General features: G+C 63.5%; 2 protein-coding genes across 3 annotated transcripts in view; both read left to right on the top strand.

Moving 5' to 3' along the window:
* KMT2D (lysine methyltransferase 2D) overlaps positions 1–11103 on the top strand; it is a 41225-nt gene extending 30122 nt beyond the window's left edge. Inside the window, 25 exon segments of the mRNA XM_071729460.1 lie at positions 26–169; positions 1069–1233; positions 1329–1485; positions 2685–2766; positions 2886–3061; positions 3184–3226; positions 3228–3321; positions 3323–3334; positions 3436–3462; positions 3464–3502; positions 3504–3573; positions 3658–3710; positions 3712–3735; positions 3737–3790; positions 4108–4206; positions 4208–4249; positions 4251–4415; positions 4417–4446; positions 4448–5288; positions 5999–6135; positions 6234–6364; positions 8642–8927; positions 10172–10245; positions 10334–10442; positions 10528–11103. Of these exon segments, the coding sequence (XP_071585561.1) occupies positions 26–169; positions 1069–1233; positions 1329–1485; positions 2685–2766; positions 2886–3061; positions 3184–3226; positions 3228–3321; positions 3323–3334; positions 3436–3462; positions 3464–3502; positions 3504–3573; positions 3658–3710; positions 3712–3735; positions 3737–3790; positions 4108–4206; positions 4208–4249; positions 4251–4415; positions 4417–4446; positions 4448–5288; positions 5999–6135; positions 6234–6364; positions 8642–8927; positions 10172–10245; positions 10334–10442; positions 10528–10620 (3147 nt within the window). The 3' untranslated portion in view covers positions 10621–11103.
* Positions 11104–13523: 2420 nt separating this feature from the next.
* Positions 13524–17287, top strand: PRKAG1 (protein kinase AMP-activated non-catalytic subunit gamma 1). Of its 2 annotated transcripts, XM_071729441.1 has the most exons (12): positions 13524–13567; positions 13705–13765; positions 14127–14230; positions 14866–14947; positions 15029–15087; positions 15185–15230; positions 15332–15386; positions 15502–15628; positions 15978–16143; positions 16276–16313; positions 16440–16586; positions 16693–17287. In XM_071729441.1, the coding sequence occupies exons 1-12, from the start codon at positions 13562–13564 to the stop codon at positions 16789–16791; spliced, it is 990 nt and encodes a 329-aa protein (XP_071585542.1). In that variant the 5' UTR covers positions 13524–13561; the 3' UTR covers positions 16792–17287. The 2 variants fall into 2 exon arrangements, with proteins under 2 accessions (XP_071585542.1, XP_071585541.1); XM_071729440.1 differs by having other exon boundaries at positions 13533–13567; positions 14866–15087; positions 16693–16937.
* The last annotated feature ends 6631 nt before the right edge of the window (positions 17288–23918 follow it).

Raw genomic sequence — 23918 nt, 5'->3', positions numbered from 1 at the left:
CTCACACCCCACCCCACCCCCCCAGGACCCCTCCATGGCCAGGAAGCCGGTGGCCACCAAGCCCAAACGGGTGCAGAAGGGCAACGAGCGGGTCCCGGCGTCCCGGAAAAAGCTGAGGAAGGATGAGGGGCTGAGGCCAGGGGAGGCTCTGATGAGGCAGCTGAAACAGGTATGGGTGTGGGGAAATAACCCCAAAAAGTCTGGGGAGGGAGTTTTTAGAAGGGCCAGGAGGGATGGGATGGGATGGGATGGGATGGGATGGTTGGAAACCGTAAGAAGGAAGGGTTGGGTTGGACCTGAGGAAAAAATCCTTTCCTGGGAGGGTGGGGAAGGTGTCCCTGCTTGTGGTAGATGGTTGGAGCCAGGTGATCTTGAGCTCATGGAATGGTTTGGGTTGGAAGGAACCACGAAGCCTGGGGGTTTGTTTTTTGGGGGGTTAGATCTGTTTGATGCATTGATGGTTGAGGATGGGAGGGTTGGAGCCCCCTGGCCATGGGGACAAACTGGGAGAGGGGGGATGGGTGAGGCTGAAGAAGAGAAAGCTCCAAGGACACCTTAGAGCACCTTCCAGTACCTTTGGATACCTCCAGGAAAGCTGGGAATGGAGCCATGAGGAGGCCATGGAGGGATGGGATGAGGGGAATGGGTTAAACTGGGCTGAGGTTGGAGATGAGGAAGAAATTCTTCCCTGGGAGGGTGGGGAGTCCCTGGCCCAGGTTGCTCCTGGAGAAGCTGTGGCTGCCCCATCCCTGGAAGTGCTCCAGGCCAGGTTGGGATGGGGCTTGGAGCCAGCTGGGAGGTGCCCCTGCTGATGGGAGCTGGTTGGAACCAGAGGGTCTTTAGATTATGGAATGGTTTGGGTTGGAAGGAACCACAGAGCCCATCTGAAGGATCTTTGAGGTGGCTGCTCCATCCCTGGCAGTCCCCAAGCTCAGCTTGGGATGGAGCTTGGAGCCACCATCCCTATGGCAGGGGCGGGGTGAGGCTGGGTGAGCTTTAAGCTCCCACTCTGGGTTTTTTTGGAAGCAGGGGCTGCTCCTTGGACCCGCCTCACCTCTCTCCCTCCAGGAGCTGTCTCTGCTGCCCCTGACTGAGCCGACCATCACTGCCAACTTCAGCCTCTTCGCACCCTTTGGCAGCAGCCCCCTCAATGGCCGCAGTCAGCTCCACGGCGCCTTCGGCAGCGCCGTCCTCGACAGCGTCCCCGACTACTACTCCCAGCTGCTCACCAAGGTGTTTGTCCCCTTTTGTGTCCCCCATCCCACCCCTGACTCCCTCAGAGGGGTCCCGGGGTTCACCCCGCTTCGTGTCCCCCCCTTTCTTTTCAGAACAACCTCAGCAACCCCCCCACGCCGCCCTCCTCGCTGCCCCCCACGCCCCCCCCCTCCGTGCAGCAGAAGTTGGTGAACGGTGTCACGGCCACTGAGGAGCTGAGTGAGCAGCCCAAGGACACTGACCCGGCCCAGGAGACCCCCGGGCAGAAAGGTGAGAGGGGGTGACAACAGTGGCTGGAGAGCAGCCAGGCAGAAAGGGACCTGGGAGTCTGAATTGATTGCCAGGAAGGTGAAGAGGAGCCAGCAGTGTGCCCAGGTGGCCAAGAAGGCCAAGGGCATCCTGGGCTGGCTCAGGAACAGCGTGGCCAGCAGGTCCAGGGAAGGGATTCTGCCCCTGTGCTCAGCCCTGGGGAGGCCACAGCTTGAGTCCTGGGTCCAGTTCTGGGCCCCTCAGCTCAGGAAGGAGCTTGAGGTGCTGGAGCAGGTCCAGGGAAGAGCAAGGAGGCTGTGAAGGGATCCAGCAGAATTCCTGTGAGGAAGGGCTGAGGGAGCTGGGGGTGTTGAGGCTGGAGAAGAGGAGGCTCAGGGGAGGCCTCATCACTCTCTCCAACTCCCTGAATCCTGGTTGGAGAGTTGGGCTGATCCCAAGGGGATGAGGTTCAACATTCCAAGTGCCAGGGCCTGAACTTTTCCACAACAACCCCATGGGCAGCTCCATGGGGCACAGAGTGGCAGAAAGGGACCTGGAAGGTGCCCAGGTGGCCAAGAAGGCCAATGGCATCCTGGATGAGGAAGAGTGTGGCCAAGAGGTCCAGGGAAGGGATTCTGCCCCTGGGGAGGCCACAGCTTGAATCCTGTGTCCAGTTCTGGGCCCTGAAATTCAGGAAGGAGATGGAGGCCCAAAGGAGGTGAAGGGATCCAGCACAGATCCTGTGAGGAAGGGCTGAGGGAGCTGGGGGTGTTGAGGCTGGAGAAGAGGAGGCTCAGGGGAGACCTCATCACTCTCTCCAACTCCCTGAAAGGAGGTTGGAGCCAGGGGGGGGTTGGGCTCTTTTCCCAGGCAACTCTCAGCAAGACAAGAGGGCACAAGAGGTCTCAAGTTGTGCCAGGGGAGGTTTAGGTTGGACATTAGAAAGAATTTCTTTCTGGAGAGGGTGCTCAGCCATTGGAATGGGCTGCCCAGGGAAGGGGTGGATTCTCCATCCCTGGAGATATTTCAAAAGAGCCTGGATGTGGCACTCAGTGCCATGGGCTGGGAACCACGGGGGGAGTGGAGCAAGGCTTGGACTTGATGATCTCAGAGGTCCTGTCCAGTTCATCTGATTCTATGGTTCTCTGAGGAGGGTGGCACAGAGTCCTTGCTGTCACTTGTCACCCCTCCCTGTGACACCTCACCCCTCCCACACACAGACCCAGCAGCAGTGGAGGTGAAGAGCCTGGACCTGCTGGCAGCTCTGCCCACCCCTCCCCACAACCAGACAGAGGATGTCAGGTGAGCCACCAACCCTGGTGACACCCCCGGGGAGGTGACACCAGATCCTCAGTGGTAATACCAGGCCCTGGGGGGGTGACACCAACCCTGTGCATCCCCTGACCCCTCCTTCCCCCCAGGATGGAGAGCGACGATGACAGCGATGCCCCCGACAGCATCGTCCCCGCCTCGTCCCCTGAGAGCGTCCTGGGCGAGGAGCTGCTCCGCTTCCCCCTGCTCAGTGAGGCCAAACCAGAGCTGGAGGAGCGTGTGCTGTCCCCTGTCATCCCCATCATCCCACGGGCCAGCATCCCAGGTGGGCTCGGGGTGGATTTGGACCACGACAGGACAGGGAGGGGGTCCCCGGGGCTTCGAGAGCAGGGAGGAGGGAGGTTGGGGCTGTGCTCCTCTGATTTTCCTTCTCCCCCCTCTCCACAGTGTTCCCTGACACGAAGCCCTACGAGGCTGCAGAGCCCTTTGGGGGTCCCCCCTGGGAAGGGGGGTGCTGCGGGCCCAGGTGTCCCCTGGGAGAAGGGCAAGAGCAGTGAGGTGTCTGTGATGCTGACCGTGTCTGCAGACGGCCGCCAAGGTGAGAGAGGGGATAGAGGGAGGGGAGACCCTCAGGGTCCTGGCTGTCACCCCCCCCTATGGTGACACCCGGGACCCATCCCTGTCCCCGTTGTCCCCCAGAACCTCAACGGGGTGATGGTGGCCATGGGCTGAGCTGCTGAGTGTGAAGCTCCCCAGCTCCTATGAGGGTCCTGTTCCCCGACGGCGCTGTGCGAGCGGCCATGGTGGAGGCCAAGAAGGTGGAGACAGACGTGGCTGGTGAGCACCTGCCCTGTCCCCAAGGGCTCCCCAGCGTCCCCACGGTGGACACACCCCGTGATGGGCCATCCTGGTGTCTTGCAGGGGTTCTTGGTGGCAAGGAGAAGGCCGGGAAGGTGCCAGACAGCAGCTCGGAGAGTGCTGAAGCAGTTTGATGCTGTTGCTGCCGGGCTACAGTCTGAAGGGCGAGCTGGACCTCCTGACCCTGCTCAGACAGGTCAGGGGGGGTGTGGGGGTCCCACCCACGGTGGTGGACCCCGGCAGGGGGGTGGTGGGGTGGCCGTGGCTACGTGGGGAGGGCCCTTGTGGACCAGGTGTGGCCATGCAGAGAGCTGGGGGGGGGTCCCTGTGGGTGCCCCCCCATTGCAAGGTGGTGCTGGGGGGGTGTCCTGAGGGGTCAGAGATCCCCACTGAGAGGGTGGCTGGTGTTACGTGTGTAGGGGGGGGTCTGTGGGGTCCCTGCTGGGCCGAGGACCCCTCGTAGGGAAACTGGGGGTCCTCTGACCCGTGCCCCCCTCCCTCCCCGTGCTGCAGGAGAGCCCAGCTCCCGAGAAGCTCCTCCACCACTGCTACGTCAACAACGTCTCCGACCTGGACGTGCGGCAGCTCTCGGCCATGCCCCAGGAGCCCTCCCCCCCCGCTGTCCCCCTCTGTCCCCTCCCCGTCCAGCCCCGCAGGAAGCCGCCAGGGTCCCCGACCCCGAAGCAGCCCACGAGGCAGCCCCGGCCCCCCCTTCTCCCAGCCTGCCCCCAGCCCCTTCCCCAGCCCCCCAGGAGGAGGGGGCGGTCGCCCCCCACTCTCCCCCTCGGTTCAAACCCCGCTCGCGGCCGCCGGAGGACGGGGGGGACGGAGTCCCGACCCCGCCTGAAGAAGTGAGAAGGGGGTGAGGTGGAAAAGGCTGCGGTTCTTGGTCACCATCCAGAAAGGGGGAGCCAAGAGGGACGGGGACAAGGAGATCGCCGAGTTCATCGACAAACTGGGGACCACCCTGCGCCCCGAGAAGGTCCCGCGGGACCTCCGCAAGTGCTGCTTCTGCCACGAGGAGGGCGACGGGGCCACGGACGGGCCGGCCCGCCTGCTCAACCTCGACCTGGACCTCTGGGTCCACCTGAACTGCGCCCTCTGGTCCACCGAGGTCTACGAGACTCAAGGAGGGGCCCTGATCAACGTGGAGGTGGCCCTGCACCGCGGGCTCCTCACCAAGTGCTCCCTCTGCCAGAAAACCGGCGCCACCAACAGCTGCAACCGCATCCGCTGCCCCAGCGTCTACCACTTCGCCTGTGCCATCAGGGCCAAGTGCATGTTTTTTAAGGACAAGACCATGCTCTGCCCCGTCCACAAGCTGAAGGGGCCCTGCGAGCAGGAGCTGAGCAGCTTCACCGTTTTCCGCCGCGTTTACATCGAGCGGGACGAGGTGAAGCAGATCGCCAGCATCATCCAACGAGGGGAAAGGCTCCACATGTTCCGGGTGGGTGGCTTGGTGTTCCACGCCATCGGGCAGCTCCTGCCCCACCAGATGGCCGATTTCCACAGCGTCACAGCCCTCTACCCCGTGGGTTACGAGGCCACCCGCATCTACTGGAGCCTGAGGACCAACAACCGGCGCTGCTGCTACCGCTGCACCATCTGCGAGAACAACGGGCGCCCCGAGTTCGTGGTGCAGGTGATCGAGCAGGGCCTGGAGGATTTGGTCTTCTCTGACTCCTCGCCACAAGGTAGGGTGTGAGCAGGAGCTGAGGGGGCCACCCGCCTCTGTCGCTTGTCCCGCGGGTGGCTGTGGCCACACTGGAGCACGGAGGGTGGGTGTGGTGGGTGGTAGAGGATGGGGGTGATGGGTGGCAGAGGATGGGGGTGGTGGCTACCAGAGGATGGGGGTGTTGGGTGGCAGAGGATGGGGGAGATGGGTACCAGGGGGTGATTGGTGGCAGAGGATGGGGAAGAGGGGTACCAGAGGATGGGGGAGATGGGTAGCAGAGGATGGGGGGTGATGGGCACCAGAAAAGAGTGGTGGTGGGTACCAGAGGATGAGGGATGGGGGTGATGGGTGCCAGAGGATGGGGGAGATGGGTGCCAGAGGATGAGAGTGATGGGTGCCAGAGGATGGGGGAGATGGGTGCCAGAGGATGAGGGTGATGGGTACCAGAGGATGAGGGATGGTGGTGATGGGTGGCAGAGGATGGGGGAGATGGGCACCAGAGGATGGTGGGTGATGGGCACCAGAAGAGTGGTGATGGGCACCAGAGGATGGGGGGAGATGGGTACCAGAGGATGAGGGTGATGGGCACCAGAAGAGAGCGGTGATGGGTACCAGAGGATGAGGGAGGGGGGGTGATGGGTGGCAGAGGATGGGGGTCAATGTGTGGCCCAAGCTGGGGGTCCCAGCCTGCAGGGGGTCCTTTTTCCCACCCCTCCCTGCCCTCTGCAGCCGTGTGGAACCGGATCATCGAGCCGGTGGCACTGATGAGGAAGGAGGCAGACATGCTGCGCCTCTTCCCCGAGTACCTGAAGGGTGAGGAGCTCTTTGGCCTCACTGTCCACGCCGTGCTGCGCATCGCCGAGTCGGTAGGTCCTGGGGGTGCTGGCCTCGGGTCTCCTGGCTGGATCTCAGGGTCCCAGGGGGTGGATCCGTGACCTTTTCCGTGCCTTTTTCTCCCTGGCAGCTGCCCGGGGTGGAAAGCTGCCAGAATTATCTGTTCCGCTACGGCCGCCACCCCCTGATGGAGCTGCCCCTGATGATCAACCCCACCGGCTGTGCCCGCTCTGAGCCCAAGATCCTCACTCACTACAAGAGGTAAATGGGGATGGGATCCCCCTCAGGAGGGGCAGAAATCCTCCAGGAGGGACAGAGATCCTCCAGAAGTTGGGATTTGCCGTGAGAAACGGGGATCCCCCAGGAGAGACAGAATTGTTGGGAAGTTTGGGGTCATCCGGGAGAAGTTGAGGTCATTTCGGAGGGCTGGGATCCCCCAGGAAAGGCAGAGATCCTCCAGAAGTTGGGATCTCCCAGGAGGGAGAAAATTCTTGAGAAGTTGAGATCCTTTAGGAGGGCTGGGATCCCCCAGGAGAAGCTGGGATCCCCCAGGAGAGACAAAATTCTTGAGATGTTGGGATCCTTTAGGAGGGCTGGGATCCCCCAGGAAAGGCAGAGATCCTCCAGAAGTTGGGATCCCCCAGAAGGGGGCAAAATTCTTGAGAAGTTGGGATCCTTTAGGAGGGCTGGGATCCCCCAGGAGAAGCTGGGATGCCCCAGGAGGAACAAAGTTCTTAAGAAGTTGGGATCCTCTGGGAGAAGTTGGGATTCCCCAGGAGAGACAAAACTGTTGAGAAGTTGGGATCCTCCAGGAAAAGTTGGGGTCCTCTGGGAGAAGCTGGGATCCTTTAGGAGGGCTGGGATCCCCCAGGAAAGGCAGAGAACCTCCAGAAGTTGGGATCCCCCAGAAGGGGGCAAAATTCTTGAGAAGTTGGGATCCTTTAGGAGGGCTGGGATCCCCCAGGAGAAGCTGGGATGCCCCAGGAGGAACAAAGTTCGTAAGAAGTTGGGATCCTCTGGGAGAAGTTGGGATCCTTTAGGAGGGCTGGGATCCCCCAGGAAAGGCAGAGATCCTCCAGAAGTTGGGATCTCCCAGGAGGGAGAAAATTCTTGAGAAGTTGGGATCCTTTAGGAGGGCTGGGATCCCCCAGGAGAAGCTGGGATGCCCCAGGAGGAACAAAGTTCGTAAGAAGTTGGGATCCTCTGGGAGAAGTTGGGATCCTTTAGGAGGGCTGGGATCCCCCAGGAAAGGCAGAGATCCTCCAGAAGTTGGGATCTCCCAGGAGGGACAAAATTCTTGAGAAGTTGGGATCCTTTAGGAGGGCTGGGATCCCCCAGGAGAAGCTGGGATCCCCCAGAAGGAACAAAGTTCTTAAGAAGTTGGGATCCTCTGGGAGAAGTTGGGATTCCCCAGGAGAGACAAAACTGTTGAGAAGTTGGGATCCTCCAGGAAAAGTTGGGGTCCTCTGGGAGAAGCTGGGATCCTTTAGGAGGTCTGGGATCCCCCAGGAAAGGCAGAGAACCTCCAGAAGTTGGGATCCCCCAGAAGGGGGCAAAATTCTTGAGAAGTTGGGATCCTTTAGGAGGGCTGGGATCCCCCAGGAGAAGCTGGGATGCCCCAGGAGGAACAAAGTTCGTAAGAAGTTGGGATCCTCTGGGAGAAGTTGGGATCCCCCAGGAGAGACAAAACTGTTGAGAAGTTGGGATCCTCCAGGAAAAGTTGGGGTCCTCTGAGAAAAGTTGGGGTCATTTAGGAGGGCTGGGATCCCCCAGGAGAGGCAAAGATCCTCTAGAAGTTGGGATCCCCCAGGAGAAGCTGGGATCCCCCAGGAGAAGCTGGGATCCCCCAGGAGAAACAAAATTCTTGAGAAGTTGGGATCCTTTAGGAGGGCTGGGATCCCCCAGGAGAGGCAAAGATCCTCCAGAAGTTGGGATCCCCCAGAAGGGGGCAAAATTCTTGAGAAGTTGGGATCCTTTAGGAGGGCTGGGATCCCCCAGGAGGAACAAAGTTCTTAAGAAGTTGGGATCCTCTGGGAGAAGTTGGGATTCCCCAGGAGACAAAATTGTTGAGAAGTTGAGATCCTCCAGGAAAAGTTGGGGTCCTCTGAGAAAAGTTGGGATCCCCCAGGAGAAGCTGGGATCCCCCAGGAGAGGCAAAGATCCTCCAGAAGTTGGGATCCCTCAGGAGAAGCTGGGATCCCCCAGGAGAAACAAAATTCTTGAGAAGTTGGGATCCTTTAGGAGGGCTGGGATCCCCCAGGAGGGACAAAATTCTTGAGAACTTGGGATCCTCCAGGGAAAGTTTGGGTCCTCTGGGAGAAGCTGGGATCCTTTAGGAGAGCTGGGATCCCCTGAGAGGGGCGAGATCCATCTAGGAGGGTCATGTTCCTCATGGAGAAAACAGGATCCCCAAGGAGAACCCAGGAACCCCCAGAAGCTGGGACCCCTCAGGAGAGGCTGAGATCCCTTGGGAGAACTTGGGATCCTCCGGGAAGGATTTCCATGGCTGATCCCTCCTCAATTCCTCCCTCCTGGCAGGCCCCACACCCTGAACAGCACCAGCATGTCCAAGGCTTACCAGAGCACCTTCACGGGGGAGACCAACACCCCCTACAGCAAACAGTTTGTGCATTCCAAGTCCTCCCAGTACCGGCGACTGAAAACCGAGTGGAAAAACAACGTTTACCTGGCCCGGTCCAGAATCCAGGGCTTGGGGCTCTATGCTGCCAAGGATATTGAGAAGCACACCATGGTCATCGAGTACATCGGGACCATCATCCGCAACGAGGTGGCCAACAGGAGGGAGAAGATCTATGAGGAGCAGGTGAGGAGGGGGAGTGGGTGCCTGGGGGGGTTTGAGGGGTTCTGGTTGGGATTTGAGGGGTTCTGGTTGGGGTTGGTGAGGTGTCAGGTGGGATTTGAAGGGTTCTGGTTGGGGTTGGTGAGGTTTCAGGTAGCATTCAGATGGTTCTTGTGGGATGTGAGGGTGTCAGGTGGAATTCGAGTGGTTCTGGTTGGGGTTGGTGGGATCTCAGGTGAGATTTTAGGGGTTCTGGTGGGATCCGAGTGGTTCATGTGGGATGTGAGGGTGTCAGGTGGAATTCAAGAGGTTCTGGTTGGGGTTGGTGTGGTCTCAGATGGGATTAGAGGGGTTCTGGTTGGGGTTGGTGGGATCTTGGGTGGGATTTGAAGGGTTCTGGTTGGGGTTGGTGAGGTTTTAGGTGGGATTTGAAGGGTTCTGGTTGGGGTTGGTGGGGTCTCAGGTGAGATTTGAAGGGTTCTGGTTGGGGTTGGTGAGGTCTCAGGTAGCATTCAGATGGTTCTTGTGGGATGTGAGGGTGTCAGGTGGAATTCAAGGGGTTGTGGTTGGGGTTGGTGGGGTCTCAGGTGGGATTTGAAGGGTTCTGGTTGGGGTTGGTGAGGTCTCAGGTGGGATTTGAGGGGTTCTGGTTGGGGTTGGTGGGATCTCAGGTGAGATTTGAAGGGATCTGGTTGGGGTTGGTGAGGTCTCAGGTGGGATTTGAGGGGTTCTGGTTGGGGTTGGTGGGGTCTCAGGTGAGATTTGAAGGGTTCTGGTTGGGGTTGGTGAGGTTTCAGGTAGCATTCAGATGGTTCTTGTGGGATGTGAGGGTGTCAGGTGGAATTCAAGGGGTTCTGGTTGGGGTTTGTGGGGTTTCAGGTGAGATTTGAGGGGTTCTGGTTGGGGTTGGTGGGGTCTCAGGTGAGATTTGAGGGGTTCTGGTGGGATCCGAGTGGTTCTTGTGGGATGTGAGGGTGTCAGGTGGAATTCAAGAGGTTCTGGTTGGGGTTGGTGGGGTCTCAGGTGGGATCTGGGTGTCCTCAGGTGGGATATGGGGGGCTCTGGGATTTTCAGGGCCATCAGGTGGGAGGTGGGGAGAACTCGGGTGGAATTTGCGGGGTTCGGCTGAGCTTTGAGAGGCTCTGGTGGGCTGGGGGGGAGTTCAGGTGGGCTGGGGGGGGACGGGACGGGGTCTAGGGTAGGATGGGGGGGTCTGGGCTGGGCTGGGGGGGTCTGGGTGCAGCCTGACCCCCTCTTTCCCCCCTCAGAACCGGGGCATCTACATGTTCCGCATCAACAACGAGCACGTCATCGATGCCACGCTGACGGGGGGTCCTGCCCGGTGAGTGCTGGAGGTGGGAAGGGGGGGTCTGGAGGTGATGGGACCCCCCCCCAGAAGTTTTTCTGACCCCCCCCACTCCCCTCCCCAGGTACATCAACCACTCGTGTGCCCCCAACTGCGTGGCTGAAGTCGTCACCTTCGACAAGGAGGACAAAATCATCATCATCTCCAGCCGGCGCATCCCCAAGGGGGAGGAGGTGAGGGGGGGGGATTTTTTGGGTGGAGGGGGGGGTCTTGGGGTGTCCATGCAGTGGGTGACTTTTGTTTCCCCCCCCCCCTTAGCTCACCTACGACTACCAGTTTGACTTTGAGGACGATCAGCACAAGATCCCCTGCCACTGTGGAGCCTGGAACTGCCGCAAGTGGATGAATTAAATTCAAAAACAAACAAACAAAAAACAAAACCACAAAAAAAACCACCACAAAAAAGAGGGGCTGGGGGCTACGACCCCCCCTCCCCTCTCGGAGACCTCGCTGAGCGACCCCCCCCCACCAAGTAAAAAAAACACCCGGGGGGGGCCTGCGGGAGCTGCCAGGGCCGGCGGGGACACAGCAAGGAGGGTGCCCCCCACCCAGCCCCAGGACGGACGGACGGACAACTCAGGGTTTTCTTTGCTTCGTCCTGCGAGGAAGAGGAGGAGGAGGAGGAGGAGGAAGGGGCGAGGGGGGGGAAGTGGTGAGACCCCCACCCACCCACCAACCCCCCCCCCACCCACCCCCCTCCCTCGTGGGGGAAGCCACAGGGAAGAGAGGGGGGGAGCAGAGTGGTCCCGGCAGAGCCCGTGGCACGGGTCGGGCGGGTTGGATTCTATTATTATTATTATTATTATTATTATTAATTAATTTTTTTTTTTTTAATTATTATTATTTTTAACTTTTGGTTTTTTGGGGGAGGGGGGTGTTTTCTTGGTTTTTTTTTTTTTTTCTTCTCCCCTCCCTGACTCCCCCAACAGACTCCTTGAGCTCGACAATCCGGGCTCTGCCCCATTGCGGGTCAGAGCTCGCCCCCTCCCTTTGCTCTTTTTTGGGGTTAATTCTCGCTTTTTGGGGAATTTTTTTTTCTCGGTTTTGCTTTCTTTTCCTCCCTCGTGCGTGTGGACGAGCCCCCCCCCCACCCCAGCACAGCTCCACGGGCCCCCCCCCACCCCCCAGGAGCTTCTGCACCCAAACCTACCTCATTTGATGTGTTAGAGGAGATTTTTTCCTTTTTTTTTCTTTTTTTCTTTTTTTTTTTTTTTTGGTTATTATTGTTTTTAAATGTGAGCCCCCCCCCCCCCTCCCCGGGCAGAGCAAATCGGCCCCTCCAGGGGGGGGGTTCCCCTTTCTGACAGCCACCCCCCCCCTCCTTTTTATCCCCTTCCTCTGGCTGCAGAAAGCCCCTCATTGGGGGGGTCTTTGGGGAAATGGGGTGGGGGGAGGGATTTTGGGGGGGGGGGTGCCCCTCCTTGTGTCTCCCCCCCCCCCCAACCCTGCCTGGGAGGTCCCAACCATGCGAGATGCCAAGGTGGGGATTTGGGGGAGGAGGAAGTGGGGGGGGGGGCAGCCCCACTCCCCCCCACAGCAGGGGGAGGGGGGGGGAAGGTTATTTATCTATTTATACCTTATATTGTATATACGAGATGGGGGGGGCTCTGTGTGCTCTGCTGGGCTGAGATTTTTTTTTTTTGGGGGGGGGTGAGGGTGGGGGGAAAAGAGGGGGGGGGGCCACGGCATTTTTAAACCCAATCTCCCAGGTGGATACGGTTGAGGGGGGGTCCGGAGCTTCCTGCCAGGCAGGGGGGGGTTGGGAGGGCAAAGCAGTGAGTGGGCATTAAACCCCCCCCTCCTAACCCCCCCCCTCCACCTTGGGACCACCCCCTGCACCCCCCCACCCCGAGGGGGGGGGACGAACCGGGATCTCTTAACGCACAAACACAGCGCGGGGGGGGGACCCCTCTGTCCCCCTCCCCCCCCCCTCCCCCCAACCTCCCCGGGGGTCCCCTCGGGGCTGAGGGGGGGGGGTTGAAGGAGGTCGGTGCCCCCCCCATCTCCCCCTCCCCATGGTGGGGTTGAAGGGGGGGTCTGTTTGTTTGTTCTCCCCCGGGGGGGGGGGGGGTTTGGTCCTGGGCAGGGCCGGGGCGATCTTTGAAGCTGCTTCCGCAACTCGTCAAAAAGCTGCAAAAAAAAAAAAAAAAAAAAAAAAAAAAAAAAAAAAAAAGAGGAAAAAAAAAAAAAAGAAACGAACGGAAAAAAAAAAAAAGTTTAAGATAAAAAAAAACAAAAAACGGAAAAAGGTTAAAAAAAAAAAAAAGTTTAAAAAGGAGGAAAAAAAAAAAAAAAAAAGGAGAAAAAGACGAAAAAATAAAAAATGGGGAAGGGAGGGGTGGGGGGGGAGGGGAGAGAAAATTTTAACAGAAAATATACGAGAAATTCCCGTGGAGCTGTCTGTACATAGCCGGGCGCGTAGGATCCCGTTTTTACCGATACCGGAACCACTGGATGTTATTTTAAAATAAAGCGCGTGAGAAGCCAGGGTGGTGCCTTCGGGGCGGGGGGAAAGGGGAGGTGGGGAGGGGTCTTTCCGGGGGTTTAAGAAAGGACAGGGGCGGCTCTGACCCCCCCCCCACATCCGTGTCTGTGTCCCCCATTGAGTTTCCTCCCCCCACGGGTGTTTTTCCCCCTCAAACGGGTGACCCCCCCCTTCCCATGGATGTGTGTCCCCCCCCCATGGGTGTCCCCTCCCTTCCCATGGGTGTCCCCTCCCTCCTATGGGTGTCCCCCTCTTCTTATTGGGTGTTCCCCCCCCCCCCGGGGGTGTCCCCCTCTTTCCCACGGGTGTCGTCTCCCACCCCCCCCCCATGGGTGTCCCTCTCTCCCTAAGTGTCCCCCCCCCTTCCCATGGGTGTCCCCCTCTTTCCCACGGGTGTCCCCGTCATCCCCCCCACCCATGGGTGTCCCCCTCTCTCTAAGTGTCACAGGTGTCCCTCCCCCTCTCTGGGTGTTCCCCCCCTTCCCATTGGGTGTCCCCTCCCTCCATGGGTGTCCCCCTTTTTCCCACGGGTGTCGTGTCCCCCCCCACCCTTTCTGGGTGCCCCCCCTCCCCTTCCCCCCCATCTCTCCGGGGGTCCCTGTGCCTTTCAGGGTTGGGGTCCCCCGTGTCCTGCACACACCCCGCACCCCCCCACTCCCACGGGCCGTGACCCGGCGGGAGGGAAAGGGTCACCCCACGGTCACCACTCACGTGGAAAGGAAACTTCCGATTACGTGGGAAGTGCTGGCGGAAATTCCCGGCCAGAACCGGGCGGAAGTGGAGCGGCGGCGGGAGGGAACGGGGGCCATGGAGGTGGGGAACGGAGAGGGGGGAGGGGGATAACGGGGACCGGGAGGGGGAAACCGGGACCGAACCGGACCGGCGGTTACCGGGAAGCGGAGCCCCGGTACCGTCCAGCCCGGTCCGATCCTCCCCGTGTCCGCCCGCAGGATCCCGGCCCCGGCCCGGATGCGGAGGGCCCGGCGGAGCTGAGCCCCCCGGGGCTGGAAGGTGACACCGGGGGTGGCTTTGGGGTGCGGGGGGGACCCGGGAGGTGCCGAGGAAGTTGGGGCGTCCCGGGGTCTGCGGTGGCTTTGGGGGGGGGGGAGTTGCCCTGGGGTGTCCCGGGGCTCGCGTGGTCTCAGGATGTGGGGGGGCCCGGGGATCCCCGGGAGGTTTTTTCGGGGTTTGCGGGTTCCCAGGATTTGGGGCGTCCCAGGGCTCCGGGTTGGGGGGTTCCAAGAATTGTCTCAGAAATTGGGGTTTTAGGGAGCCCCGGGGAGGGGCTTCGTGGGGGTGGGGGTTGTCTCAGGTGGTTCGGGGGTGTCGTGGGGTTTGGGGTGTCTGCTGGGCTCACGCTGCCCGTCCCCAGGGGAGCTCCAGCGTGGCCCCTACACCACCTTCATGAAGTCCCACAGGTGCTACGACCTCATCCCAACCAGCTCCAAACTGGTCGTGTTCGACACCTCCCTGCAGGTGGGGCTGGGGGCTGCAGGGGTTGGGGCTTGGGAGCTGTAGGATTTGGGGCTGGGGGCTGCAGGGGTTGGGGTTTGGGTTTGGGAGCTGCAGGATTTGGGGGGCTGCAGCAGTTTGGGGTTTGGGAGCTGCAGGGTTTGGGGGGCTGCAGGAGTTTGGGGGCTGCAGGAGTTGGGGGGCCGCAGAGGTTTGGGGGGTTGCAGGCTTTGGGGGGCTGCAGGGTTGGGTTTGGGGGGCTGCAGGGTTTGGGGGCTGCAGGGTTTGGGGTGTGGGGGGCTGCAGGGTTTGGGGGGCTGCAGGTTTTGGGGAGCTGCAGGTTTTGGGGCTGGGGGCTGCAGGATTTGGGGGCTGCAGGGTTTGGGGGCTGCAGGATTTGGGGGCTGCAGGGCTGGGGTTGGGGGGCTGCAGGGTTGGGGTCCTGGAGACCCCAGGACTTGAACCAGGTTGGATTTGGGAGGATTAACTGGGACCAGGTTTGGGACTGGGGGGTGGACTCAGGACTGTTCACCCATCCATCAAGGTTTTGGAGGGTGGGCTGGAAGGGAGGTGGGCTGTCAGGGGGGTCCCCGCTCCCCCCTGAGGGGTGTCCTGTCCCTCCTGTGATGTCCCCAATGTCCCCGATGTCCCTGATGCAGGTGAAGAAAGCTTTCTTTGCTCTGGTCACCAACGGCGTCCGAGCTGCCCCGCTGTGGGACAGCAAGAAGCAAAGCTTTGTGGGTGAGTGGGTGACGTGGGAGGGGTCTCAGGGGGTGGCACAGGGCTGGCAGGACCCCCCCTCACCCTGCCTGTCCCCCCCAGGCATGTTGACCATCACCGACTTCATCAACATCCTCCACCGCTACTACAAATCACCCATGGTGAGGGGTGGGGGGGTGATGGGGACCCCCCCCTGAGGGTCCACCCCCTGCCTGGCCTGGCCTGGGGTTAATCCCCTGTTCTTCTTCTTGTATCCAGGTGCAGATTTATGAGCTGGAAGAACACAAAATAGAGACGTGGAGAGGTGAGGGGGGGTCGCTGCCAGCTGCCTCCAGACCTGCCTGGAGCCCCCCAGCTCTGCCCCCCCGGTGCTGTCACCCCCCTCAGCGTCCCCTCTCCCCGCAGAGGTTTACCTTCAGGACTCCTTCAAGCCCCTGGTCTGCATCTCCCCCAATGCCAGGTACCCCACAGGGGGGGGACACGGCTGCCAGGAGCACCCTGGGGGGGGGTGGGTGAGGTTGGGGTCTGTGTGATCCCCCCCAACCCCCCCCTTTTTTCCCCTTTCTTCCCCTCAGCCTCTTTGATGCCGTCTCCTCCCTGATCCGGAACAAAATCCATCGCCTCCCCGTCATCGACCCCGACTCAGGGAACACCCTCTACATCCTCACCCACAAACGCATCCTCAAATTCCTCAAACTCTTTGTAAGTCCCAGCCCTACCCCATGGAGGGGGTTGGGACCCCCCCCCAAACCGGGCTCTGCAGGTATCAGCGCCTCGGGGAGTCTTGTGGGGACCTCACAACCCCTCTCCCCCCCCCCTCCTGTGCCTCCTTTGCCCAGGGGTCCCCCCAAAACCCCTCCCCCCCCCTCTGCCCGTGCCTCCTCCGCCCTGGGGTCCCCCCAAAACCCCTCTCCCCGACCCAGGACTCTGTTTTGGTTCTAGGAGCATGGCCCAAGCCCTCCAAGGGCCAGACCCCCAGGGTCTGGGAGGGTGGCGGGTGGGTTAAGAGCCAACATCAGCACTGTCCCCCCCTCCTCCCTGTCCCCTGCAGATAGCAGAGGTTCCCAAGCCCGAGTTCATGGCCAAGACGTTGGAGGAGCTGCAGATTGGGACCTACAGGAACATTGCAGTGGTGAGGAGCAGCACCCCCATCTACGTGGCCCTGGGCATCTTCGTGCAGCACCGCGTCTCCGCTCTGCCCGTGGTCGATGATTCAGGTAAGGAAAGGGGGGGTTGGGGGGGACACACACAGCCCCAGGCCACCAGCCCCGTGTCCACGTCCCCCTCGAGGACAGAGCACGGGGCAGGGTGTCCCCACAGGCACCCTCAGCCCCATCCTCCCTCCCCAGGGCGGGTGGTTGACATCTACTCCAAGTTCGACGTCATTGTGAGTACCCTGGGGGGGCTGCGGAGGTGGGGAGGGGGGTAAGGGGGAGGGGGGATGCGTTTGCAGGGTGTGTGGGGGTCCCCGTGGGGGTCTGGCTGTCTCCCCAAACACCTCTCCCTGCCCCAGAACCTGGCAGCTGAGAAAACCTACAACAACCTGGACGTGACGGTGACGCGGGCGCTGCAGCATCGCTCCCACTACTTCGAGGGCGTCCTCAAGTGTTACAAGCACGAGACCCTGGAGACCATCATCAACCGCCTGGTGGAGGCCGAGGTAACGACCCCCGGGGTGCTGGTGACAGGCAAAGGGGGAGGCCGGGGTCCCCACATTGGCCTCAGCCCCTCACTGTCCGTCCCCCCCCCCATCCACCCCACCCCAGGTTCACAGGTTGGTGGTGGTGGACGAGAGCGACGTGGTCAAGGGCATCGTCTCTCTCTCGGACATCCTGCAAGCCCTGGTCCTCCCACAGGGTCCCTGAGGCACTTTTGGGGTGGGGGTTCACCCCCTCTTGGTGCTCCCCACCCCCCTTTCCTATCACACTGTGCCCCCCACGGCAGGGACCCCCACTCACCAGCAGCAGCCAGCAATAATCTCCAGCTGGGGGGCAGCCCCCCAGCCCTTCCCCAGCTCCCCCCGTGCCATGTTGGTTGGGTAGTGGGGGGCTGAGGGAGCCCCCAGCCCCCCCGGGGTGCTCCTGACCCCCTCCCCCAGGGTGCAGGGGTGGGTTCAGCCCCCCTCACCCTCCTCTCCCTGGGTTTCACCCAGTTTGGTTTCAGTCACTCAGCTCCGTCCGGCCCGGGGCTGTCCATCCCCCCCCCCCCACTCCACACCCCCGGACCCCCCCGGGCCCCCCAAATTCCAGGCACACTCCCCCCTGGCCACACTCCCCCCCACCCCTTCCTCGGGTCACATCCACGCCCACCCCCGTGTCGTGCTCGTGGAGAAACCACAAATAAACACAGACCTGGCACCGACCCGACCCGCCTTGCCGGGGGCACTCAGGGGGCACCGGTGCCGAGGGAGGGGGTGCCCGGAGCGGGGGGATCAACCCCTGCGGGCGAGGGGGGGAATCTGCTGAGCTCACCCAGCCCCTAAATCCCTGTTTGTTCCGCTGGTGGCTTTTCTAAAAGGTTGGGAATGGGGACGGGACAGGGGCGGGGGGGACCCTGGGGGTGGTGCCCGCAGTGAGGGTGGGGGGCGTCGGGCTTGGGGAGGGGGTGCAGGCTATGGGGTTGCCCGTGGGGTGTTGGGGGGACACTCCAACAGCCTGACCCACCCGGTATCCCCCCCGGTACCGCTCGGGGGAGGCGCAGGCCCGGCGGTGCTGAGGGTGGCACATTCCTGGGCAGGGGGGAGGCTGAGCCCGGGCCCCCCCAGCTCCCACCACCGCCGGGCTCCGGCAGAGGCTGCGGCGCAGGGGTGCGAGGTGAGAGCCGGGGTGGGGGCCCGGAGGGGTTCGGGGGGGGGTCCGTTGCGGTACCGGGGGGGCTGTGCCGTTGCCATGCCGCCGCCGGAGGGTTGCTAAGCTCCGCTCGGCGTGGGCAGCGGCGCTCGGTGCCAAACCCGGCATCGCCTCTCTCTGTCGCAGGGGGGGGAAGGGATCCCAGGGGGTGGGGGGCACCCCCAGGACGGCCGGTGGGACCCCCGCGGTGTGTGCCGGGCTGACAATCAATGGCTCGGCGGCCCCCGTGGGCCAGCGGCCCGGCGGTGCCACCGCGTGGGACACGGGGGTCCCGAGGGACTCACGTGAGGGTGGGTGGGCGCGTGGCTCCGCCGAGGCTCCGGTGAGTGGGTGGCAGCGGGGACACCCCCCCCCCCAAAAGAAAAAAAGGAGGGGTGTGTCCCCCCCTCCTCCTCCTGGTGCCAGGACCCCCCCGGTGCCATGCTGGGGGGCGCGGGGCGGCTGCGGATCCGGGAGAGGACCCAGGTGGTTCTGGTGGAGATCGACACCGTGGCATGTTGCAGCCCGGGCCCCGGCATGGCTGCGGGGTGCCCCCCCCCGCCCCCGTGGACCTACCGCCGCATCGCCGGGGAGTACGCGTGAGTGGGGGCACGGGGGGGTGGGCGTAGGGTCCATCCCGCACCTCGGCATCCCCCCCGCACACCCCCCACCCCTCTCTGTCTTGCAGGTACCTGGAGAAGCGCCTTGTGGCAGAGCTGACCCCCCCCTGGCCCCCGGTGCCCCCCGCTCCCCCGTGCCACCTGCAGGACTTCACCGTCCCACCCCCCCCGCTCCGCCAGACCCGGCCCCGACCACCTCCCACCCCCTGCCCCCCCAGACAGCCCGAGGGCCCGGGGGGCAGCACACCCCGGGGCCGACCCATGCCTTCTGCCCCCCGGGTCCCCCTGTGTCCCCCCAGCTACGAGGCTCACATGCAGCGGGTGCAGGCAGCCCACACCCCCCGGGGGGGGCCGCCCCCCTACATCGCCCCCCCCGCCTACGATGCTCCACACCGCACCCTACAGCTCCGGCCCCACCGGGGCCCTTGCAGCCCCCCGCCGGCCCCCCGGGCCCGGGGGCTTCTACCGGGGGGCTGGAGCCACACGCTGCCCCGGGCGGCCACCGAGGGAGGGCACCGGCGGCCCCGCAGGACACAGCCCAGCCCGGGGGGGCTCGGCACCCCCCGCCACAGCCAGACGCTCCCGCGGGCAGCCGGGGGCCGGGAGCGGGGCCCGGGGGGCCGGCGGGGGCGGCAGGGGACGGGGGGTCACGTCCTCATCGACGCCACCCGCGTGGTGGTCCGGGCCCAGTACGTGCCCCCCCCCCAGCGGCACCAGGTCCGCTACACCGGGGGGGCCCCGAGGCCCAGCACCCCCCCCGCAGCCGCTGGGGCCGCCACCCCGCCGGCAGCAGCAGCCGCCTCGCCCACCCGGGACCTCCCTGTCAGTCCCCAAAAGAGCCCGGGTGGGAGCTGCGGGGGTCCCCCCCGGGGCCGGGCCCCCCCTCGGAGGCCGCTGCTGTACGCCCAGGCCCTGCGTGAGGCCGTGTCCCGCATCCGCCGGCACACGGCCCCCGACTCTGACTCGGAGGCCGAGGGGGGGTCCCGGGGGCGGCTCTGTCGACCCTACAGCAGCAGCAGCAGCAGCCTGGAGAGCACCGGAGCCCCCCCGGGGACCGCCAGCCCCCCCCGGGCCTGAGGGACGGGGTTTGCAGGGGTGTGGCCCGCGGGGGGGCTGAGGGGACCCCAATAAAGGCTGCGGGACCCCAGTGTGATGCCTCTGGCCCTTGTGTTTGCAGCGGGGGGGGGCGGTTCCAGCCACCTCCATGCCCCCAGCCCAACCCTAGTGAGGAGCCAGGCATCCCCCCCCCCTCCCCCGGGGGTCCCCGCACCGTGTCCCAGCACGGGTGGGACATGTTGTGTGTCCCCCTTAATGAGGGGGTGACCGGGACAGGGCTGACCCACCCTACGTCACAGCCTGCGGGGGGACCCCGGGTGAGTCACCGGGGGGGGGACGGGACCGTGTGTATGTGCGGGTGACACCCCCCCCACCCGAAGTGACTGCCACCTCTTAGTCACTTTGCGGGGGGGAGGGGGGGAGGATCCCCGGGCCAGAGGAAACCGCACAAATAACGTGTCCAATTTGCACCGTTATTTAAAACCGGCTCCTCCCCCGCCCCCCCGCCGGACCCTGTCATTATCCCGGTGACACCGGCCGGGAGGGCACCGCGCGAGCCAGCCGGGACCACTCGAGCGGGGGCAGCCCCACGACCACGTCACCCACCCCCCCTCCAAAGTGTCCCCTGGCCTGGCGGGTGGCCTCGGGTGCCCGACACGACACCGGGTCCTGTCCCGAGTCACCACGGTGGCCACCATCCCGCCCCGGCTGTGCCAGCGGCTTGGCACGGTTCGGTCCGGCCTGGCACCGCTCGGTGCCATCTGGGATGTCTTGGTGTCACCTGGCACGGCTCGGCACAGCTTGGCAAAGCCCGGTGTGGCCCAGTATGACCCGGTACGGCTCAGCACAGCTCGGCACGGCTCGGCACAGCTCGGGACACCTTGCCCAGTTCGGCCCGGTCGGGAAGGCTGCCCGGTGCGTCCCGGGGTGTCCCAGACGCGGGGGAGGTGGCGCGGCCCTTTCCGGGGGCTCAGCCCCGGCCCAGCCCCCCCCCGCTCCCCACCTGCTGCTAATTCGGGCTGCGCCGGCGCCGGTGCCGCCCCCCCCGGGACCCCCCCCGGGGTCTCCCCCCGGGACACTTCCAGGCACCACTCCCGCCCCAAAATCTGCCCCATCCCGGGACGGAGTCCCTGCGGAGCTGGGGATCCCCACGTGTGGGACCAGGGGATCCCGGTGCCCCCCGATCCGGGCGCGGTCCCCCCGGTGACCACCAGGTGTCGCCGCGACCGGTGACCGAACGGACAGGGAGAGGCACCGGGGGGCACCGGGGGTCCCCCCGAGCGAGGGGGTGGGATGCAGGGGTGACCCTGCCCTACTTCTCGCGCTGTCCCCGCGGGTCGGAACCGGGACCCGGTGAGGGACACAGCCAGGTGGGTGCCGGTGTCCCCGGAGAGCCGTGACCCCCGGATGTCACCGGTGCTGGCAGCGTCCCCAGGGGGCCGTGGTCACCCGTGCCAGTCCCAGGGGTGTCCCCAGCGCGCCGTGCCCCACGTGTGCAGCTGGCACCGGCCACGCCGAGCCCCACGCGTGCCGGCAGAGCTGGCCTCGTCCCCACAGGCCTGTCCTTCCGCGATGCCAGCCGTGCCACGGCCACACGGTGACAGCCACTGCGCGTCCCACCGTGACAAGCCTGTCCCTACAACACGATGTCACCTGGTTCTGGGCACAGCGGCCACACGATGCCGGCCACACCGTGACGTGCCAGCCACGCCACTGCCACGCGGTGCCAGCCACACCACGATCCCAGCCATCCAGGTCCCCCCACGCTGTCCCCGTGTCCAGGCGGTGCTGGCTCTCCCAGGAACCGGTGGGAAGGGGGATGCCAGCGGTGAATGCCGCATTGTTGCGCGGGGCTGGAGTCACAGATAATTACCTCAATTAGTTACAATGGCAGAGTAATAAATACGGGCTTAGCGGCTCCTTCCCCACTGCGGCTTCTCAGATTAATCCAGCCCGGGCGAGCGGAGCTGAAAGGAGTGATGGACAATTCATTAAACTCGCCGAATGCCGCACAAGGCACCCGTGAAGGACGGCGTTAGCCCCCGGCGGCTCCGGCTTTGTCCCTAATTGTTCGTCTCGGGCATTGGTCACCTATCGGGGAGTGGGTGACGGCGACGGTCCCCCCGGGGTTGGCATGCCCGGGGATTAGAGGCCAGGCCTGCCACGGTTGCTGGGCGCCTTGGCCCTGCGCCGGAGGAATGCGGCGGATGGATGGGGAGGGGGCGGCCGGACGAGGCGGGCGCTGGCGGGACGGGGGACGGCGGCAACCGGGGCCGGGGGGAGCCGGGATGGGGCCGGGCTGCCGGCGGGTAACGGGGCACAGGGTAGGGACGGTGGCACCGCTGGGCAGGCCGTGCTGATGGGCATGGAGCTGTCCGTCTGTCCTGCATCCGTGGGAATGACGCTGTCCCTCTGTCCTGACCCCTGGGCATGGAGCTGTCCCTCTGTCCTGCACCTCTGGGAATGACACCATCCCCCTGTCCTGACCCCTCGGTATGGCACTGTCCCTCTGTCCTGCATCTCTGGGAATGACGCTGTCCCCCTGTCCTGACCCCTGGGCATGGCACTGTCCCTCTGTCCTGCACCTCTGGGAATGACACCACCCCTCTGTCCTCCACTTCTGTGTCCCCTTGTCCTGTCCTAAAACTCCGGGCACCGTCACATCCCTCTGTCCCGCACCTCTGGGCGTTGTCCCTCTGTCCCTCTATCCCACCCTCCTGTGTGCCACCCTGTCCCTCAGCGCAACCCCCCCATGCCCCAAGCCCTGCTGGGGGGGGGGTTTGGGGGGGTTTCCATCCCCCGGCAGGCCCCGCCATCCAGCTGTTACCCGACTTCCCAGATGTGACGGGCTGGCGCGGGGTGTGCCCGCCCTGTCCCTTTCCCCGCTGTCCCTGTGCCAGCAGCTATTTCCAGCTCCCCGGGTGTATTTGTCCACGCCGGGGAGGTCCGTGCCCCGCAGCCGGGGTGCCCCTGCCCGCCCCGGGGGTCGCGGCTGCCTGAGGTGCCCGGCGGTCACCGGCGGGCAGGAAAAGCTGAGTAACAGAGGTGACTTATAAGAATGTCATTATCTATATTCCTGCCTCCCCACCGCAGGAAAACAGCTATTTCCATGCCCTCTGCCTGTGCGGAATTTAGCAGGCAGATAACTCCGGGTGATGCTCGGGGGGTTATTTCGGGCTGTGTTCCTTTCCAGCCCTGTTTTGTTTTGGTTTTTTTCTTTTTTTCTCTTTTTTTTTTTTTTTCTCCTTTATTTTTTTTTTTTTTTTTTTTTTTCCTCTCTGTTTTATTTCCCCACGCCAGGCTGTGTTTTTACCTTGGCGCGGACAGCGGGGGGCCCCCCCGGGTTTTATTTCCCCCACACCCCCCCTGCTGTCCTCTAGGTCTAAACATCAACTTTTCCACTATCGGCTCCGGGGGATATTTTGGGATATTTCGGGCGGTGGCAGCGTCATCCCGCAGCTTTTGATGCCGCGGAGCCCCGGGGGCCCGGCGAGGTTCCCGGCTCCAGCTGGGGGAGCACTGGTGGCACTGGGGGGTCCTCCCGGGCTGGGTGTCACGGACACGGGGACAGGGGCTGCCTTGTCCCCAAAGCAGGGGGATTATGGGGCACGTGGGTCCTGTGCCCACTCCGGGGGGACAATGTTTGTCCCAGGGGGATGCCCACCCCCAGGGAACTCCTGCCCGGGGGGGGGGGGTGGGAGGGTGCCCATCCCAGGGATTCCCGCCCTGGGCGCCCATCCCTGTGGGATGCTCATTCCCGGGGAACCCCTCATGGGATGCGGGGCACCTGCAGCAGCTCTGCCCCTTCTCCAGCCACACGTGGGGCTGCGTGTGGGGCCAGTGGCCGGCCCCGGCCCCCCCTCCAACCCCATCCCCAGTAACCCCAGTGCCCTCCCCGGCCCCCCTCCTCCCCCAGAGCCGAGGGGAGCCGTCAGCCCCGGCCGGGAGCGGTGATGGACGATGCTCATTCCCTGTCTGCCGGTTTGTACCTCCCGTGGCCGCTCCCAACTCTCGGCTCCGGCGGCACCAGTCCCGCCGGCCCGGCAAATTCCAGCGGCGGGGCTGCGGCAGCCCAGGAGCCATGGTGATGGGCGCCTGGGCCGTGGGGATAGGCAGCCCGGCAAGGATGGCGGTGGGCACGGCGGGAGAAGGAAAGGGGTCTGCGGGAGGGATGGACAGACAGACAGGCAGACTGGGCTGATGGGGAGGTGAGTGGATGGAGAGGTGATGGATGGACAGAGGGAGGGAGGGGATGGACACAGGCGGCAGGAACTGGGGGTCTGGGGGACTGCAGCTTGTCCCCTCCCTTCCCTCGGCCCCCCAGAAATAAATCGTGGCAGGACTGATAAAAATATATCCTTTATTCTTCTCTAAAGGCTATCAGTGAAACCTGTAACAAAGCATTATTATTAAGAATAATTATTAATTATTATTATTATCTTTAATTATAAAAAACAAGGCCTGGGGCCAGCGAAGCGCGAGGTGGAG

This window comes from Heliangelus exortis, chromosome 31 (assembly GCF_036169615.1).
Source record: "Heliangelus exortis chromosome 31, bHelExo1.hap1, whole genome shotgun sequence".
NCBI classification, from domain to species: domain Eukaryota; kingdom Metazoa; phylum Chordata; class Aves; order Apodiformes; family Trochilidae; genus Heliangelus; species Heliangelus exortis.
Note: the sequence above shows the minus strand (reverse complement) of the source record. Positions and strands in the feature narration are given on the sequence as shown.

Bases quoted from the DNA above. Each gene is read 5' to 3' on its own strand.
- PRKAG1 (XM_071729440.1), top strand. The intron at 15,231-15,331 runs GTGAGGGGGGGT...CTCTCCCCGCAG, and splicing joins CAAAATAGAGACGTGGAGAG to AGGTTTACCTTCAGGACTCC. The intron at 15,387-15,501 runs GTACCCCACAGG...TCTTCCCCTCAG, and splicing joins TGCATCTCCCCCAATGCCAG to CCTCTTTGATGCCGTCTCCT.